The sequence below is a fragment of the Vespa mandarinia genome, chromosome 23 (genome assembly GCF_050613455.1).
Source record: "Vespa mandarinia isolate Hongniang chromosome 23, ASM5061345v1, whole genome shotgun sequence".
NCBI lineage: Eukaryota > Metazoa > Arthropoda > Insecta > Hymenoptera > Vespidae > Vespa > Vespa mandarinia.
In genome coordinates, this window is record NC_140832.1 from 2,234,049 (window position 1) to 2,255,268 (window position 21,220).

The 21,220-nt window shown below is 32.0% G+C and overlaps 1 protein-coding gene across 3 annotated transcripts in view; it reads left to right on the top strand.

Moving 5' to 3' along the window:
- Nucleotides 1-634: 634 nt before the first annotated feature.
- Regnase-1 (zinc finger CCCH-type containing protein regnase 1) overlaps nucleotides 635-21,220 on the top strand; it is a 28,275-nt gene continuing 7,689 nt past the window's right edge. For 2 of the 3 annotated variants that reach the window (XM_035872714.2, XM_085663646.1), the window contains exons 1-6: nucleotides 635-1,468; nucleotides 18,974-19,205; nucleotides 19,326-19,809; nucleotides 19,933-20,218; nucleotides 20,341-20,689; nucleotides 20,805-21,141. In XM_035872714.2, the coding sequence (XP_035728607.1) occupies nucleotides 932-1,468; nucleotides 18,974-19,205; nucleotides 19,326-19,809; nucleotides 19,933-20,218; nucleotides 20,341-20,689; nucleotides 20,805-21,141 (2,225 nt within the window). In that variant the 5' untranslated portion in view covers nucleotides 635-931. The remainder of the gene's footprint in view (nucleotides 1,469-18,973; nucleotides 19,206-19,325; nucleotides 19,810-19,932; nucleotides 20,219-20,340; nucleotides 20,690-20,804; nucleotides 21,142-21,220) is intronic. The other variant, XM_085663647.1, reaches the window with a different exon arrangement.

Here is a 21,220-nt window from a genome sequence, read left to right on the forward strand (position 1 = left end):
CACACACATATATATGAGTACATTAAAAATATAATAAAATTTTATTTATTCATTAACCTATTATTTTCCAAAAGTATCAACAAACTTCCATATAAGTATACATACGAATATATAATGAGAACGTAGATCGATTTTTAAAGGCCGTTCGTAATTATAACATTTGCCGCTAGAGTGCGCAAATAACCGCGACAGATCGAAAAGCGCGGGCGCTATAAAAAGAAACGAACGAAGGATATTAATTAACAGTGAAATTCTTTAAAATAGAAATAAAGAAAACGAGATTAAACGAGAAAAATTTAATTACGTAAATAGAATAATTAAGAAGAAAAAAAACAAAAAAGAAAGAATAAGATCTCTCTGTATTAACCCATTTAAAGATTTAAGACGAATGTTATTCTTTCACTTGGATTAAGAAATTATTTATTATATTAGAAAAGGAAGAAAAGATTCTCCCTCTCTCTCTCTCTCTCTCTTCCTCGAAGTATGTGCTGCGTAGGAGATGCGCAGCGGGTTGACGGTGCTTAGAGAATATTGGAAGGAAAGGAGGGGAAGAAGAGGAAGAAGAAGAGGAGGAGGAGGAGAAGGAGGAGGAGGAGGAGGAGAAGGAATAGGAGGAGGACAGTAGGGAGGGCGTCAGTCGTTCCCGCGGTAAACGGGAGTGAATCGCGTCTCGAACTCGGATTGATCATGTAGTTGGAATCAAGACACGGTCTACGTGTTACACGCGGGTCACGTCGCGTCGCGTCTTACATCTCCTTTTTCTTTTTTTTCTCTCTTTCTCTCTCTCTCTCATTCATTCTCTTTCTCTCTCTCTCTCTCTCTCACTCATTATATATATATATATCTATCTTTTCGTCTCTGTCTCTCTGTCTCCGTTGGTACGATCGCGAATGCGACGAATGACGTCGGAGAGGTATCGAAGGAGGAGGAGATGGGCGAGGCTCGTTCACGTATTCGGCTCGATCGAAGGAAACTCGAGGAGAGCTTGCGGCCGTTTCTTAGTGCGAGCCTCGTTCGGTCCTCCGTTTTGACCATGGAAGAGTCAGGTGGGGAGAATACGACAGAGTCTGAACTCGATGAACGAATGGGGAAGGGACGTAAGAGAACCGTTGATGTCGGTAAGAAGGGAAACCGAACAACCACCACCACCATCACCACCACTACCATCATCGTGACCACCTCCACCATCACCTCCACCACCACCACCACCACCACTACCACCACCAACACCACCACCACCACCTCTCTTCGCGACGACTCGAACGAGAATGAGTCGTTCAAACAACTGGAGTTCTCTTTAACGGAATCCCTTTCTTCGGGGACTATACGTTCTCTCAATGCGGAGGGAGAAAGCCCTCGTTCTTCTAGATTCTACGACGTTACATCCTCAAACTTAAACGAGGAAATGCTTCCGGGTGCGAGGAAAGATTTCACTTCGATAACCAATGACATTAATTGCGAGCCAAAGGTGAGCCAAAATCTTTTATTATATTATAGTTTCTTATTTATTTTCTATTTTACATTATATGCTTTTTACGTTCAAGCACAAACACAAGCAAAATGTATATATGTGTGTGTATATGTATATATATTGTTGCATTCTGGTATCTCTTCGATACACACGCATATACGCATATATGTACGTAGATACAATAGATCTTGTTACCACGTAGAAACTCATTTTATTTTTTTGAATAATTTCAAAAAATAAGAATAATAATATATATTGCGACAAATGTCGTGATATTATACGATACTATACGATACGATACGTAAGGAGATTTGAAAGGACGCGGGCAACTTTAAATGTAAGAATGTATCCTATTTGCCCTGCCCCTCCCTCTCACATACGCATATATACATATATACATATATACATATATATGAGTAAGCCCAAACGGAGACGAGATCCGTGTCACAAACCTGAATCTGGCACGAGAGTCATAATCTACCACTCGATCGTTTTTAATCGTATACCATTTCGTTTTAACTGTTCGTATTTTATATATGATGATTTATATATCATTTATAATTTGTCTTTAATACATACATATATATATATATATATGTATATATATATATAATATAATATATTTACATATATACATACGTATATATATTGATACGTGATATATGAATGAACTTAATAAATAAAAAATATTTGTATGACATATTTTTTTTTAATCTAATAAACATTATCTACGTTATCTCATTTATAAAATATATCATCTCTCGATGAATAGGGTCAATCGATTAGAATTATCGAATAACAATGTCGACTTAAATACTCGACCTAAATCTTTCTTAAGGGTATATTGAACGAATCACGAAACAGTAACGATTCCTTCGACAAATCAGAACTATGGAAGAAGCATCGGTATAGATCTCAATTCCAATGGCGCGTGCCGCGCGCACGTGCCACCGGTTACACTGCTCTGAAATCCAACCAATTAGGACGGGAATTAGGTACAAGAGGTGGGGATAAGGTCCGACGCCAAGCAGTCTCGTCACATCGATTCTAGATCATTGTCCTCCGTGTTTAACTCTGTCATATATATATATACATATATATATATATATACATGTATATATATATGTATATATAAATATGTGTTTAAAAAAGAAAAATATATATATATAAAAGAGAAAAAATTGAAAAGTTATTAAAGATATTGAGACTTATTTCTTTTGAAGGGGTAAGTTTTCTTTCATTTATTTCCAAATATTCGTTGATTTTTCTTTTCTCTTATTTCCCGTTATGTTCGTTCTAACTAGAAACGATTATATTCCCAACAACTGTACATTTGCGTTGCTTGGAAGTTAGATAAAAGAAAAAAAAATGGAAAAAGAGATGACGCGCATATTTCCAATCTCCTAACCTATAAGCCGTGAGACATTATTCGAATATTTATATTAATTATATATTTCCTTTTTAAGATTAAACAGCTAAAGAGTTAGAAAATGATCGATTATTTTATAATTAATGTTTATATTATTATGGAATAATATATTTTAATTTGTTAATGAAACAAAAATATAGGAATCTTTTCGATATTGGTTATATTGGATATAGGTTATAGCGATTAATGTTTGTCTTATAATGTATTATATATCTATATATGTATGTATGTATATATATATATTCTTTTTTTTAATTTTCCATTTCCTAATCTTTCTAATATTATTGATATTAGATGAGCTAATATAAGTGTGTTTCTTTTACCGTTCACCGTTCACGGAAAGTGAATGGTTCAGTAAGCTGCTCGGGAATGTGTATTTGTCGCGATCTGTCGCGAAATGTTTCTGTTTCTTAGATCTGTTGATCCTTGAAAACTATGATAGAAGGTGTTGGATACTTCGGATCGCATTAACGCGAAACGTAGGATGTACGTAAGCATTTAAAAAAGAAATAATAAAAAAGTGTGAATATATAATTGAATAGTAATTATCGATGATTAACTTGAAAGTTTATGATCATAACTTCTCTTTTCTAACGTTGCCGAGAGCAACAGAGATACACCGAAGATAGCTCTATTTGTCGAGATTACGTTGGTCAGCAATATTTCCGACTAATCTCGATCTTCTTGAGTCATGAACGCCCACTACTGTATACAGAGCTCCGTTAAAACGATACTAACTTCGATAGTTACGAACGATTTTGTTTATTTCTTCTATATATAAATCTATATATAGATTTCATTTTCTTAATTATAATAGAATGAATTGTTAATTCATATCTAACGATTAATGTTTTAATTATAATGTTTATGAATTAATATTTAATAAGCTATATTTAATATAGAATAGTTATGCTAATGTATTTAATATAATATAATAATTGTACTATATATATATTATACTATATACACAGTCATGTAACTGTATAAGATTAAAAATATAAACTATATTATATATATATATATGTATATTAGAATTATTGTACCATATTATAATTAATATGGTACAATGATTCTAATATATAAATTAAATGATATTATATTATATTATTTACTAATATAAAATATATAGTGTATTATAGTAGTATTATAGTATAGTATCAGTGTATTATAGTACAGAGAGTATATTGTAGTATTATAGTATATGTGCTATATATTAGTATAATATATACATATATATGTATCATATGACTATAATTTTTCTGTACCATAAGTTTCACACTACATGTATAAATTTATTTAGACACAAAAATAATTATGTTATAGGAAGTTAAAAAAAAACATACATCCGGATTCATTAATCTATTCAAAGTTTTATGTCTCTATCCGTACCATTTTATTTTTATAATCAAAAATTACGTAAATCTACATTTATCAGATTGAATATTTCACTGAATGTATTTGTAGGTTAATGAATTGATTTGATTTTTTCTTCTTTAATTTATTGAGTCACACATTCGATAGGTATATACAAAGTGATTCATAAGTCAATTGATAAAAGTACATTTTTATTATAAACAGGTTTAATTTACAAATGTTATGGCCATACGGATAAAATTTAATACAAAAAAGAATCCAATAATATATAACTAACTTTTATTAGATGCTGAAAGTGTCCTATGTTTTTAATGCAGAAATAAGATCTATTAAACAAAGAATTGGCAGGAAAAAGGATATATGAAAATACCATTTTCTGATACAAATATTTAATGTTTTCATTCTCATAGATCTCTGTTTTTTTATTTGTGTCTAATTATTTAATTGTGCTTTATATTATTGTCCTTACTTTTATTTGTCTTCTCCACTTGTCCTAATATTTTGGTCTCCTTCACACTTTTAGATAACAAAACACTTGAAAGTAAAAAATTTACAAAGTCTTAATCTTCCAAATATATCATTAAATATTATAAGTTTTTAAAATTTATTCTGATTTAATGCTTTCTTGTTTTTTTTTTTTTTTTTGTTTGGTTATCAAGTAGAAATTTAGATTCAAACTTCTTCCTTTGTCTTTTTTTTTTTCTTTTTTTCTTTTCCAAAAATTGAACATCTACCAACTTAATTGTTCATACTAATTTATAAAGAAACAGTACTTTCACATATAGAAATAAACGAAAAAGGGCTTTTATTGAAAAAAAAATGTTAAAATATTATCTGTTTATCTTAATGCTTCTAAATTAAACCTGTTTACAATAATAATGCATTTTTGTCAATTGACTTGTGGGTTATCCTATGTGTGTATGTACATATGTAATTATATATCTATCTATCTATCTATTTATCTATCTATCCATCCGTCTATCTATCTATCCATCTATCTATCAGTCGCGAGAGTTTTAATCGTTTCGATTCTGATATCGTAGTAGTATTTGAATAACAATAAGTCACTGCCACTGGTAAAACTGAATGAGAGAACTTGTTCAGAAGTGCGTAGGTTGTTCCACAATGGGTAGAAAGAAGTCGGCCTTCGAAGAGTTCCTAGCTACACTTTCAAATTCCCGAGGACCACAAAACCTTTATGAATATAAACATAACAAGTAGGATTATTTCGATCGTTTGTGATCGATACACGATCGAACGTCAATTTTCATTAATCTTATATTCTTCGTTTTATTTTTCATTTATGCATGCATGAATTTTTTACTTCCGTATTCTAAAATCTTTCAAAAAAATAGAAAAAAAAAATAATCATCTGTCGAGAATTATTATAAGAAGAAATACTTAATGAATAGAGAAAGATAGAAATATAGTGTTTGAAAATGTCTGCATTCCAATCTCTATGCGAACCTATGTATACACACACACACACACACACACACATATATATATATATATATATATATATGTATAAATATACACACATTCGTGATCGATAGTGATCCTTACAGCATTAAGATAAAAATTTTTTCGAACTATTACAAAAGCACTCTGCACATATATATATGTATGTATGCGATCAAGATAAAATGACGTCAGCTACCAAAAGGTACTGTCGTATATCGTTTAGTGGCGATCACGATCTCGATCGATTTATTCCTGTGAATTACATCGGTCTACCTTTCTCTATATGGTTTACATTTCGAATTCAATGACGTCAGATGTCAAAAGGTTTATAATATAATGGGTTTGGGTTCGGGTTAAGCCCTCTTAACGTTTTTCAAATTTTATTCTTTTTAGGATGGGTGATAAATGTATTTTATCTTACTTTAGATCATTTGCTTGAGTGTATATATATATATATATATATATTAAGGTAAATATATATAATCGTTTACTTAGGAATTTTCTGATCAAACCTTTTATTCGTATCTACGTTTAATCATCTTTGTTATTGTATCGTTAGAGGGTGGTCGATGGAATAGAGGTCACGCGTGGGTTAACGCAACGCATCCTCGACGAATCCGAGTCTCTCTTCTGCTTGCATCCGGGATCACGCGCGCGTCAAACAGCACGCGGTGCTCTGCTCTCTCTCTCTTTCTCTCTTTCTCTCTCGTTGTGTATATATAGCTACATATATAAATACATATGTGTATATATATATATATGTGGATGTGTACGTGTATATGTGTTCGACTTCGTGAACAAAACGCACATCTTGATACTAATATATATAATAAGTACGTAGCTGGGATTATTTAATTAAAAATTATTCTATATAATTTTCCCTATATGAAGATCTCTCTCTCTCTCTCTCTATATATATATATATTTTTTTTTTTTTTTTTTAATATATAATTAATTATAATTATTAGTTAATATTTATTATACACACATGCACATATATACGTCTGTACATGTGTCGACTTCATGAACGAAATGCATATACTAAATAAATAAGTGGTAATTACTTAATTACAAAATTATTCTATTTAATTATTCCCTATATGAAAAAGTATTAGATAGAATAGAATTATCTTAATATAATATTCATTATAATACATAATATACGGCTTTCATATATTTATTACGTTTACTTTTAAAAGATAATTATATAGAAATGTGCGATTATCGATTGGAAATCTAGTTTTTTCTCTTAAATGAAAAAACATTATAGGAAGGAAAAAAACTAATTCATTGTGATATTTGAGAATGCGTAACGTAACTTTTATTTCACACGATATTTATACGATTCATAAAATGTAAGTGGCTTTTTTGTTTTCTTTTTTTTTTGTTTTTATTATTTTTTGCTTATTTTTTTTTTTATATATATATATATATATTTTTTTTTTTTTTATACAGAAAGATAACGCATTAAAACGATTCGTTCGTTGGTATGTTCGTTCGTTGGTATGGCGGAGGCCGGCTTTCACCTTGTAGGTGTAGCTTTCCATCGACAGGCTAATCCCGTGCCATACGTCAACTTGAGAACTCGTCGAACGAATAGCCGTTTGTTATTATCGGTTCTCGTTCCAGAAACTAAACTACCTGCTGCTTCTTACGTATTTGCTTCTGTGGAATATGCACTGATGAGAGTGATATAAGGGTCATCGACTTCAAATATTCATTCATTCTTCCAATGACGATATACATATATTTAGGACTGGGGAGGGAAAAAAAAAAAAGAAAAAAAAACGGAAGAAGAACAAGAATAGATTTTTTTTCAATATCACAAAATAAAAGGACATAAGAGAAAAATTAATTTCGTTAATTGACTCTGCGTATATTTCTTTTTAAATTATAGTGTACGTACGATCTGAAATTTTTCCTTTAATTCCAATCACTTTGATAATTTTGTGACGGATATTTTAATGTAAAAAAGAAAGAAAGAAAGTAAAGGAAAAAAAATCTTTTCTATATATATTCCATCAGTAAAAAGTTTTTAGAGAGAGAGAGAGAGAGAGAAAGAAAGAGAGAAGAAGGGTCCCGTTGTGTAGGGACCTTTAAAGAGGAAGAAGGTGGCGCTTCGCGCCACGCCACTCCATCGGGTCTTTGACCGTTTCCTCGAGAAGTATCGGGCAGGTGGCACCCTGTAGTACGTAGGTACATACGTACATAGCTCTTTCCTGTAGACGCACACGTTCGCGGCTTCCTCTCTGACTTCTCTTCCCTTCCTCTTTCATCTCTTCTCTTTCTCTCTCTCTCTCTCTCTCTCTCTCTCTCTGTCTCTCTCTCTCCCTCTCTCTCTTTTTCTCTTTCTTTCTCACCAATCACATTCGCTCATTCTTGAGCTAGCTCGCGCTACTCTAACACATTTCTCATACGAGGACACTTTGAACGCAAGGTTTTATCCTAATTTGGAATCTAATAAAAAATTTATATTTATATACATATAGATGTATGCATATGTATACGTTGATAAATTTATTCTATATAATATAATTTTATTGTTGTTGCAGTTGTATCTATAAAAATGTATATAATTTTCTAAAAACTGTACTAAATTATTATACATTATTACAACGGTATAATATAATGATCTATGTGATACAATAATTATATTATAGTGTAAATATTATCAATTGATAATTGTATTGTAACCATGATTATAATATTGTAACTATAATTCATTATTATTCTTAACTTAAGTAACTTGAAGTTATTATTGTAACTTTATAATTCTATGGATTTCAACTACAATTAGTTATACTAATACTATATGTAGTATAGTTATAATACAATAAGTCATATAAATAATAATTCATATTTAGAAAATATTAATATTCGACTATGAGAAAATAAAGTAAAATGTAAAAAAAAACAAACATATATATATATATATATATATATATATATATATATATACACAAAACGTTTAAAGATAATTCATTTATTGTGTATTGAGGATATAAAGATAAAAAAAAATATATATAAAATGTAATTAGAGAAAGGATAAAGAAAAAGAAAGATGAGAAATGTTAGAGATCCCATAGAACCGGATCCAACTATCGCGCTTCCCAATTAGAAAGCCAATTGGAAGCATAATCCTGAGACCAGGTCGGCGATCGGTGATGGCCGAAGGCCTCTGCCACACGCCACGACTTGTGCCCTACTTTTCAACATCAACATCCGGAAGTCGTGCCTCTTTATTAACGGATGTTCACTATACTCCTTTATCTTGCTTACATTAATACTTTTTAATTTGTTGTTATTATTATTATTATTATTATTATTATTATTATTATTATTATTATTATTATTATTATTATTATTATTATTATTATTATTGTTTTTATTATTATTATTAGTAGTAGTATTATTCGTTAATTCTTTTTTTACCCGAGTACACCGGATTTACCGATTACCTCCGTTGATTTTTGGGATTTTTTCCTTTTTTTTTTCTTTTCTTTTTTACTTTCTTTTCTTTTTTTTTTCTTTTCCTTTTAAATCTTTTTATTACTTAAAATGTATCTTTCCACCTTTACATTGAATTAAATAAATTATTCTCTCTTCTTTTCTTTTACATTTAAGGATTTAACGATCTGACTAGAATATTTATACGATGCAATTCACGATTTCCCATGTGGTCCCTTAAGATCATTCGACACGACTGCCACGGTTTATAGTGCGATGCACACTGTGCGGAGATGCATCGTGCAGTATATCCTTCGATATAACAGGGCTGGTCAAAGTATTTTCATCGCCATGGATTAATAAGTTTTTTCTTTTACTTTTTTTTTTTTCCCTTATCTTTATTACTCCATCCCATTTAATAATATTATTATAAATTTGTTACCCATATGATTCATAAACAATAATTGAACGACAGCTATATTTTTACTTCACTTTAAATGAGGAACACATGACGTCCCTGATTTTACCATGACGCGTGCAACACGACGGTCACGAACAAACCACCCGAAGTCTGTTTATTGCGATCGAGAAAGCGATTGAGAACGATGACGATTCGACATTAATAATCGTTAAAGACCCTTCATTTTTCTTAACAATCTTAATAGAAAAAAAAATAATCTTAATAATCTTAATAGAAAAAAAAAAAAAAAAGAACCAGGTCAGTTTGCCAAAACTCATTAGTTCCAAAACAAAATGATCTGTAATATTAAATTAATATATATATATATATATATATATATATATATATATATATATATATATACACTTTATGAAAATATTAACATTAAGATTAATAAAAAAAAATGAAATAGAATTAATAAAAAAGAACATCGATATCGACATGCTTATGCGTCGTAAAAAATCCTACCGTAGCTTTACCACATTTTATGAAAATATTAAAATTAAAATTAATAAAAGAAAAAATGAAATGAAAAAAAAAACCATCGATATCGACATGTGAACGCGTCATAAGGAGTCTACCGTAGTTGAGAGAGTGAGAGAGAGAGAGAAAGAAAGAAAGAGAGAGAGAGAGAGAGAGAACGTACGATCGGGCTCGTAAGAGGAGCGCCGGTGTAGTGGGGTGTGGAAGTAGGATCCCTAGTGTCGCGCGGCGGGTGGGGGTAAGGAGGGGGAAGGAATCGGTGACGTCGCGAGCCACGCGGAGAAGCGGTCGCTCCATTCACCGCGCGGCTTTCGCCGAGTGCGCACCTCTTCTCTGCTCCTCGTGTTCCTCGTATCGTTCCATCTTTCTTTTTCACTTCTTTTTCATTCTCTCTCTCTCTGTCTCTTTTTTTCTTTTACTGTAATAACAAGTGTGCCTTTGAAACGCATTCTTTGTACGCGTAGTCTTCGTGTTTTCTTTTTTACTTTTCTTTTTATCCTCTTTTTTTTTTATTTATCATCATTTCGATTAATTCGATGTATTCTTTTTCCTCTTTCTCTTTTTGTTTATTTGTTTTTTTTTTTTTTTTTTTTTTTTATTATTTAAATAAATAAAATATTATAGACAGTGTAATAGTGTGACAAGGAAAGGAAGAAGAAGAAAATCGTTCGGAATGTTCAACTCGAAGATCATTTGAGAAGGAAAGAAGAATTAAGAAACAAACAAGAAAAAAAAAAAGAAAAACATTAGCTAAGATTGTTTCGTCCTGAACGTATTAGAACGAAAACAGAATTGTTACGTTCTTTTTCTCGAGAGACTCGCGGTACCAAGCGAGATTGGAATGACGGTCGCGGGAAAGGTGAGTTCCGAACGAGAAACGACGTTTCGAATTTCTCCGAGAAAGCGAGCGGCCGTTCTATTAAAACTTCTCGCGGGTTTTCCACGCACTTTGGCTATGTATGTATGTATCTATGTATGTATGTATCTATCTATGTATGTACGTAAATACATTTTATATAATATGTATATGTGCGTTAGAAAATCGTTAGAAATATGAAATAGAAACGAATTATATTGATTATATGTGTATATTTTTTTTTTTCTTTTTTTTTTTTTTGAAACGTGATATCATCAAAATGTAAATTTATGAAAGCTTACAAGGTCGAAGTATTTGACCTTATTGATAAATAATTTATATCTCTTAAGAGAATTCTCAATATCGTTATCATTTTCATCTGTTGTAAAGGAATATTATGTTTTCGTAAATGTTTCGACATTCAATTCGTGACGATTATCGACAATCTCGTGGCCTGATGATGATACGAGACGCAATCAGAATGACGTTAACGAGACTATAATTATCCAGACGATTAGCTGTCATCCGGTTTACATCGATTCATCGTTGCTGCTCGTTAGTATTAGATCGTTAATTACTCCAGATATGTCTCCTTATTGATAAGACACTGATAAGAAAGTACAATGATCGCGAGTCCGTTTTTATATAGGAACTCTGGCGCGTCTTAGAAGCCATATCCGCTTTTACATCCGCCTACTCGTAATCATTTTCTACCAACAATGAAAGGATACTAACGCACCCATATAATCTCTTTCTCTTCTTCACGAATATATTTTCATTATATATATATTTTCTTTTTTTGTTCTTTCATCGTAAATTATATATCCTCTTAATTCATAATATATTATTAATTAATTCTTAACATCATAAGTTTATTTTCAATTCGCAAAAGTTGAAAAACTTGTTATTTCTCTGTTTACTTATGCATTACCGACGTCATTTCACTCAGATAAGGAAAATAGAAATATCATATTGTTTTCCTTCCCTCTGAAGTCTTTCTTATCAACTTAACTGAATGCCTCGGCGCCGCGTTATAAACCGATAATTAATTTCTAGAAACTATAATATATATAATATATGATTCAATTTATTTCACATTAATCGTTAAAAACAATTGTACGACACGTATATTTCAATATCCAAGATTACATTTCTTATATATGATTTACCATTTAATCTCTTACAATTTTCTTTTTTTTTTTTTTTCACTATAACAGTTAGATATTTAATCTTAGTTTAACGTATAAATTTTTTAACAATAAAAATTTTATTAATATAAATCACAATTAATAATATTCCACGACATTATTAATTATTATTTAAACTTTCCTTTTTTTTCAAAACAACAAAAAAAATATATATATATATATACATATATATATATATATATATATATATATATATATATATAAACAGAAGAAGGGACATAAAAACGATTTTGTTATATATTTGGAAGTATTCAGTTACAATCAGTAAATTTACGCATAACCAAAATAGACTTTCAGTTAGAGTTCGGCACATAGGACGAATGATTCGAAAGCAAACCATTCGACTCGTTTCGTTATGCAACGTGCAACGAGTCGAACTTTTTAGAATGGCAAATGAATAGTACAAAAACGATTGGTTCGGGATCGAATGACATAATGTCTACGTGCATAAGTTACTGTAATTTGTTAAACTTTCTCGTTTATGAAATTTTCACACATACACACATATATACACATATACATATATATATATATATATATAACATTTTTTCCCTTTCTTTTTTTTAATTATTATTATTACAAAATCATAGAGAAAATTGATATTCGAAAAAATTCGCACGCATGATGAACGTATACAAAATTTCCAATGGGAGTTTATTTTTTCGTATAACAGTATGGATGGAGGAGAAGGTGGTGGAGGAGGAGGAGGAGGAGGAGGCGTGGTTCTCAATGTGGTAGCCGGAATCGGCACACTTTCTGTGATTGTAACCCGACTGTGTTTCTACCGGCTCTACAGATTAATGCGAATCAATCTACTGTTGTCCACTTTGCCTTTGGAGCGCGTTCGAGATCGCGCGAAAGGCCATAAGAGAGCGAGTATCCAACCCGGAAGCAAACTTCTCGCGTGGCCCACCTTCCCCACCCTTTACTCTCCCTCGGCAGATGCAGTTAGTTTCCCTCCTTTCGATCGGCTGGAAACCTCCAGACCTTCTCTCCTTTTCTTTTTCTATCCTCCTCCTCTTCTTTCTCCTCCTTCTCCATCTCAACCTTCTCCTCCTCCTTCTTTTCCTACTTCACCTTCTTCTTCTTCTTCTTCTTCTTCTTCTTCTTCTTCATCTTCTTCTTCTTCTTCTTCTTCTTCTTCTTCTTCTTCTTCTTCTTCTTCTTCTTCTTCTTCTTCTTCTTCTTCTCCTTCTTCTTCGTGAAGCTCGTGAAACGATGAATGAATTTACTTCTTACGTAACTCGACTTTCTTGTGATATTCTTTCATCAGAATATTGCGCCTTGAAATATTGTTGAAATTTTAAGGATACCTTAATTATCTTCTTGCATTATGATGATAATAATTTTTTTCTTTTTTTTTTCTCCCCCTTTCTTTTTTTTTTCTTTTTCTTTTTCTGCCTACAATTTTCGAATCATCCCCCCTACCCCTCCTCCGCCCACCACTCATCCTCCCTCGTGTCGCGCTTTATTTGATTAATCGATTAAATCAATAAGAAATAATAATAGTTATTTGATAGTTACACAAATTCGATAAATAAATAATCAATGCAAAAGAATTCTTTTCTTTTTTTTTTTTTTAATTTTTTTCACAATTGATATAAAACATTTATAATTTTCGCTTTGGTTAGAAATGTATTAGGGGGAGGGGAGAGATCGAAAGAGAACCCGGAACATGAAATATATTTCTTAGGGGAAAGTCGATCGTGGTTAGATATATATGTATGTATCTACGATAGATCTTTTTGCATATAGATGGACTAATGAAAGAAAGATCAGAAATTTTTATTCGAGAGAAAACATTGTTCATGAATATTATTCATTTCGAATTCATAGATACGATTCATAGACAATGCCAGACCGAAAGAATTTCTTAGATAAATTTGATAAAATCGATTATTTTTTTATCTCTCTCTCTTTTTCTTTTTTTTTTTTTTAACCAGCTAGAAACTTTTAACCCGAAGAACTTTTGAACCACCTTGTATCATTTGTTCAAATTCATGAATTAAATGATTCTTTTTTTTTTCTTTTTTATTTTTACTTTCCTTTTTACTTTTTTTTTTTTTTTTTTTTTTTTTTTTCTTTTATTCTTTCTAACCACACCAAGTGAAACCAGTTTCGAAAATATCCAAAGAAGAAGAGAAGGTTTAGGAGGGAAGGAAGAGAGGAGAGAAAGAAAAAGAGGGGGAGGACAATTTCGTCGAGGAGGCTCTTCTTTCTCTCCCTTCTCTTCTCTCTCTCTCTCTCTCTCTCTCTCTCTCTCTCTCTCTCTCTCTCTCTCTCTCTCTCTCTCTCTGTCTCTCTATCTATCTCTCTCTCTCTTTCTATCTCTCTCTCTCTCTCTCTATCTCTCTCTCTCGCGTACAATCATGTGAAACCAGTTCCGTGAGAGAATATCTTGTCGGCGCAGGGGCGCACACCGTGTACATTTTGCCTTCTTCTGCGCAGGCCCGAAGAAATTTGTGCGATCTCTGTCTGATGAAGATGCCCCTCTTTTACCCTGCCCCTATCCTGCCCCTACCCCTACCCACTTTCCCCTTTATTTTATCTCTTTTTAATTTTCTTTTAATTTTTTCTCTCTCTTTCTCTCTTTCTTTTTTATTTATTTATTATTTTTCCCCCTCTTATTTTTTTCCTCCTCCTCTCTACCAAATATCAACTATAATATATATATATATATATCGTACACATAGATTTTTATAATGAAATAATTATTAGCTCCTTTTAATTTAATTTTGTTGTTGTTGTTATTGTAGTTGTTATTGTAGTTGTTATCATTATTGTGGTCGTTGTTTTGTTCATTAACTTCCAGTAATTATTTGGGTAAAAAGATATCGACTCCTTTGAGAAATATCATAAGTAAACGCAGTGATATATATCTCTTGATATAAATTCGAACGATAAATCGATTCATTGATTCCTTCCAATCGGATCATCGTTCGCCCTGACTGACTCGAGAGAAAAAGTTCTTGAGTACGACGGTAATAACGGGATTCGACAAGATGGAAACAAGAGCTCTGGTATCGATATCGAAACGATCTTACACACACACACAGATCGAATAAATATATATACATATATATATATATGTATGTATGTATGTATGTATGTATGTATGTATGTATGTTTGTATGTGTCTATAAATCGAACGTACAATACGATTTATATTGAATTTAATGACGAACAATCAAAGATCGATTACATGATCCATGAATAAGAGATTTTAAGCGTTTAGCTAAGCTACCGAAGAAAGACACACGTGGTAAAGAAAATGGACCTTCGGCAAACCCCATGACGTAAGGTCATCATCGTACAGTAGACACACATAAATACATACATACATACGTATATCGTAATGTATTTACGATTGCGACATAGAGTTACATAGTTTGCTATTATCGATAATCAATCTCATTAGAGCGTGAGGAGAAAGAGAGAGAGAGAGATATATGTTAAAAGTGACACGCGGAAGGAGATCAACTTTTTTTTTTATTTTCTTTTTTTATTTATTTCTTTTTTTTATTTTTATTTTTTCCTCTTTTTTTCTTTTTCTTTTTCCCTACATCAAAGAGATCGTTATATCCAAAGAAATCAGGACTCTGATAATCTATTTTAATGCAACATCTTGATATTTCTATTATTTTTGATTGACATTAGATTAGTCAAATTTTATGAGACATATAATATAGATAAAAACATATTGCGATGCTCTTATTACTAATTTCTTCCCCTCTATGTATGTATGTATATATATATATATGTATGTGTATGTGCATGTGCATGTATATGTGTATGTGTGTTCCGTGAACGTAGGTCACGTATATGCAGGTTACCTCTTACGTGCGCTGGCACGTACATCCATACATACATATATACATATGTATATACATACATATATATATATACACATACACACACACATATACGTATGTGCGTTAGACTAGATCCGGGAGTGGTGGGCGACGACGCAAGGTTAGCGAGAAATTTATTACGGATGCTACCGACGCGGCGCACGACTGACTCGAAGGCCTAACCATCGCGATTTCGGAAGCTAATATATATATATGTATATATATATATATATATATATATATATATATGTTGTAAGTGAGGAGGGATCTTATATTTTCTTTCTATCTTGGGAATTTCTAACGGAACGTCATCCTCGTCGTCATCGTCGTCGTTGTCGTCGTCGTTGTCGTTGTGCATGGATTTCCTCTTTGATCGTCAATTTTCGAAGAAAACATTTGATTTACGTAGAATCCGTAAGAATCGATTATTAATTCGAAGAAATTATAAACGTTTTACTCATAATTTTATTACACATACACACACACACACATGTATGTATGTATGTACGTATGTATGATATGTATGTATGATATGTATGCATGATGGGATATGTATGATGTGTATATAACATAAATGAGACTTCGTCGATTTAAGAATGGTACAGGATGGACGACCCTGATGGTCCGACGTCTTTCTACTTTCACCTGGATCTCCGTTAATGGTTGCATCCGCGACAAACAAGTGCTATGTCCTATTTATCATAATTTCTCGTAAAAAATTTTCAAAGGTCGATTATTTTATCAAATCTGCGATATATGTCGATTCTATCGATTAAAGTACTTTTATATAAAATTTTCTTTTATTTATTTTATTTTATTTATCATTTATATATATATATATATATATATATATATATATATATATATATATGGATATATCGTAAAAAAAAAAAAAAGGTTCATTATCTGCCCTCTAAATACATATATTTCTATCTATTCCTTAAATATATATCCTTATCTATTATTTATATATTATCTATCTTCTTTATTTAAATTAATGAAACATTAAACTTCTCTATTTACATTAATAGATAATTTTAATAAATTATCTATTCTCTATATATCATAAGTTTTTCTATACATCATTATCTATCATTTGCTCTCACACACACACACACACACACACAATTATATCTATACATTAATATCTAATATTCCCCTCCCCTTTTTTTTATAGTCCAATAATTAATGGAAAAAAAAAAAAGATTGTAATTTATATCGACTGTAATAATACAGAGTATTGCAGTTGCAATGCTTACAAGTTGCTCTACCCACGCGTTTCATGCCCCTAAAAATCTTTGCGTGCAGGTAGTTGTAGAAGGAAGAGAGGAGGAAAAGAAGGAGGAGGAGGAGGAGGAGGAGAAACGAAGTGGAATGGAGGGTTGGAAGGAGAACGGAAGGGAGGGAGGGAGTTAGGGAGGTGACTTGCGTGGTTCCATACTTACACATATGTATACGCATGTAGCCATAAATCCGCAAGTCGTTATTTACTGGCTGCCGAGTCTCCGAGTGCAGCAGGCGGTTGCCGCTTCGCTCGAAGGAAGCTAGTCTCCTCGATAAGATGAGAAGATAGTCGAGATACAAGCATGATAGCTTATGGCGTCAGTTCCAAAGCGGACGCGTTTCTGTTCGGAGATCCGTTAAACGGAACTTTGACTCTCTTTCTTTCTCTCTCTCTCTCTCTCTCTCTCTCTCTCTCTTTCTCTCTGTCTCTCTACTCTCATCCTTTCACCCCACTTCCCTCCTCTCATCGTCGTTTTATAGTCACCCCTTGAAGTCAGGATATCAAAGAAAATGGCAGTAAAGAGATATACTACCTTTTCGTTTTTTAAAAGAAACATCTGAGAATATTATAGATAGATCAAAGTGTCTTTTACTCTCGAGAGTATTTACGTTTTTTCTTTTTTTTTTTTTTTTTTTTTTTATAGAACGAATTCGTATTCAAGAGATCTATCTTATTCTTAAAATATAAATATAAATCTTAATTTATGTTTCCGTACGCTTCGATAGGAGGTAGGATAATTTACTTACTTATCTAAGTACTTTCCGCATAGTTTGCATATCGTATCAAAGTAAATTGAAATCAATTTGAAAAATGGTATTAGTTTGAACGATGACGAAAATAGAAGGTAGAAAACTCAAGACCGTATCGATTTAAATAAGGACGAGGAGGACGAGGAGGAGGAGGCTACTAATCGTTCGACGTTTCAATACTATTTCTATCTATCTATTTTCAAGAGCTTGAAAGATATATAAGATTAAGTATTTATAAGATATCAAGGTGGATCCAATAAACATTTCTATCCTTTCTTGGATGATCAATTTTATTTATATATCTCGCTGTTCGAAAGATTGTTAATATAAAAGATAAAATTTTATTTCTATCTTTTTCGTATGGTCAAAAGTATAAGGTCGAATGACAAAGCTCACGTAAGATTTCATTCTGTTTTTATCTCTTTTTCGAAAATTTGAAAGCATATGATCAAGTGTGGGACCAAGTAAAAAAAAAAAAAGAAAAGAAAAAAGTATAATAAAAGATCGATTCTATTTTTATCTCAATCGAAAATTCGAAGTTGTAAGATTGAATGAAGAAGAAAAATAAAACAACAACAAAAAATAAATAAATAAATAAATAAATAAATAAAAAAAAAGTAAAAGAAAAAAAAAACAAGAAAAATGAAATGAAAAAGAGCATAGACATAAGATCGAAGTTCTTAATTATAATTAATGTGATAATATAATATATGTACCTACACATGTATGTATTTGATTAATGAGAAAACAAATTGAAAACTAATACGATAATGAATTATCTTGTATATAAGAATATATTAAAAAAAAAAAAAAACAAAAAAAGAAAGAAAAAAAGAGAGAAAGAGAAAAAGAAAAAGAAAGTAAGAATTTTTTTTCTTTTTTTCCTTTTCTTTCAGAGATACGTCGATTGCACGGTGTTAGGTGGTGGTAGCAATGGTGGAGACGCTGAAGATTCTTCATATGACAGTGATTACGAAGCTGAAGATTCAACGAGCGTTCATCCGCCATTGGAATCACGGCTCTCGTCTTCCACGCATTCGGACGTGTCCCGTACTGCTTCGGATACCTTGGCAGCGGAATTTGCTGAGTATGTTACCGTTCAGGGACAGACCCCAACGCAAAGTCCAGGTAAGAGTAATTTTATATCATCGAAAATTATATTAATAATTTGATATCGATGACAATGTATAACATAAATTCATTTTGTTCTCATTCTTTCCTTCCTTTTTTTTTTTTAATCATCATAAGGATATACGGCCAGAGTTGAATTCGCATTGAAGCTTGGATATACCGAACGTTTGGTACAAGCAGCTCTTCAAAAATTAGGACCGGATCCTGGTCAAAATGAGTTATTGGCCGAATTGATAAAGCTAGGTGCAAGTTGTTCGCCAAAATTAAGCGAAAGCCCGGAAGAATGCGATACTATTTTAGATGGCGAGACCAGTACAGAAGAACTTGGTAGATCGAATCTAACGACAACGACTGTTACATGTTTGAGGCCTGTTGTAATCGACGGTAGTAACGTCGCTATGAGCCATGGAAATAAAGAAGTATTTTCATGTCGTGGTATTAAGATCTGCGTTGATTGGTTCAAAGCTAGAGGACATCGAGAGATCACTGTTTTTGTACCAAAGTGGCGTAAGGAAGCATCTAGGCCTGATAATCCAATAGCCGATCAAGAAATTCTAGGTGAACTCGAGAGAGATCGATTACTCGTTTTCACTCCATCCAGGTGAGATATTATCAATCTTTATATTTTACTACATTATTTTTTATTTTATGGTAGTGTTAAAACCACAAGAGAATTTTATTTGCTATAACGTGTTTATTTTTTTTTTTGCGTGTTCTACTACAGACTAGTCGGAGGTAAACGTATGGTCTGTTACGACGATCGTTATATTCTGAGGTTGGCCGCTGAAGTCGATGGTATCGTTGTTAGTAACGATAATTATAGAGATTTGGCACAAGAAAATCCAGAATTTCGAAGAGTCGTCGAAGAGAGAATTTTGATGTACAGTTTTGTAAACGATCGATTTATGCCACCTGATGATCCGCTTGGTAGAAGTGGACCTACTTTAGAAAATTTCTTAAGAATTGGGCCGAAAAAAACTGATCCAGCACCGCCATGTCCATATGCGAAGGTTAGCGCCGAGTATAATAACAAATATGGACGTGCGATTTGATCGTTCGCATTGTGATTATTATTAATTTTTTTTTTTTTATTTACATATATTTGTACGTATAAAAGTTTTCTTTATCGTAGAAATGTACGTATGGAAATAAATGCAAATTTCGTCATCCAGAAAGAGGTCCGCATCCTCATAAATCAGTAACAGAACGTTTGGTGGAACATGCCCAACGACATCTTCAAGCTAGAGGTCCGAGTTTAAGTTTACCCTTAAATTCTACAACAGCGGCGACTACTACGAATGTTACCGTGCAGCAACATCAACCCCTTTGTAAAGCAAGATCAGCTGCTATATCATCTAATGTTTCTCAATCGTTAGCATCCGTCCCTAAAAGTAGATCCGTTGAAAATGTCACTACGGATTTGTCAACGACTAGTCCAATCGTATACGCACAACAGATTTCTGCTGTACAAAATATGCAAGGTAGATAATAAAATAAAATTGTATTCGATTTTAATGAATTTCATTGAATTATATATATTTATAAGAATTAATATTTTAAAACTAACAAAGAAAAAATTTGTATCCACATTTCAAGGATACGTATCTCCTCCAGGTAATTGGCCAACACCTAGAGTTAATAGCTCGGATACAGAGCCAGTGAATATGCATAGAAAATTACAACGGCAATTAACCTTAAATCCGGCATGCGATCCACGTATTTATCAATTGAGAAGATATCAACAGCATACAGCGCAATCTTCGACGCAACAGCAACAACAACAACAGCAACAACAACAACAACAACAACAGCAAAAACAACAGCAACAGCAGCATTCACAGCAATCTATAATTGGTGGTCATCCAACGATCCAACAGCATAGGCCACTTACAAGACATGCTAGTAATGAGTCTCCTTATTCAGTACCTATAAGGTATGTTGGATATATATCCTATTTATTGGTTCCAATATATGTATATATATATATATATATATACGCACACACACACACA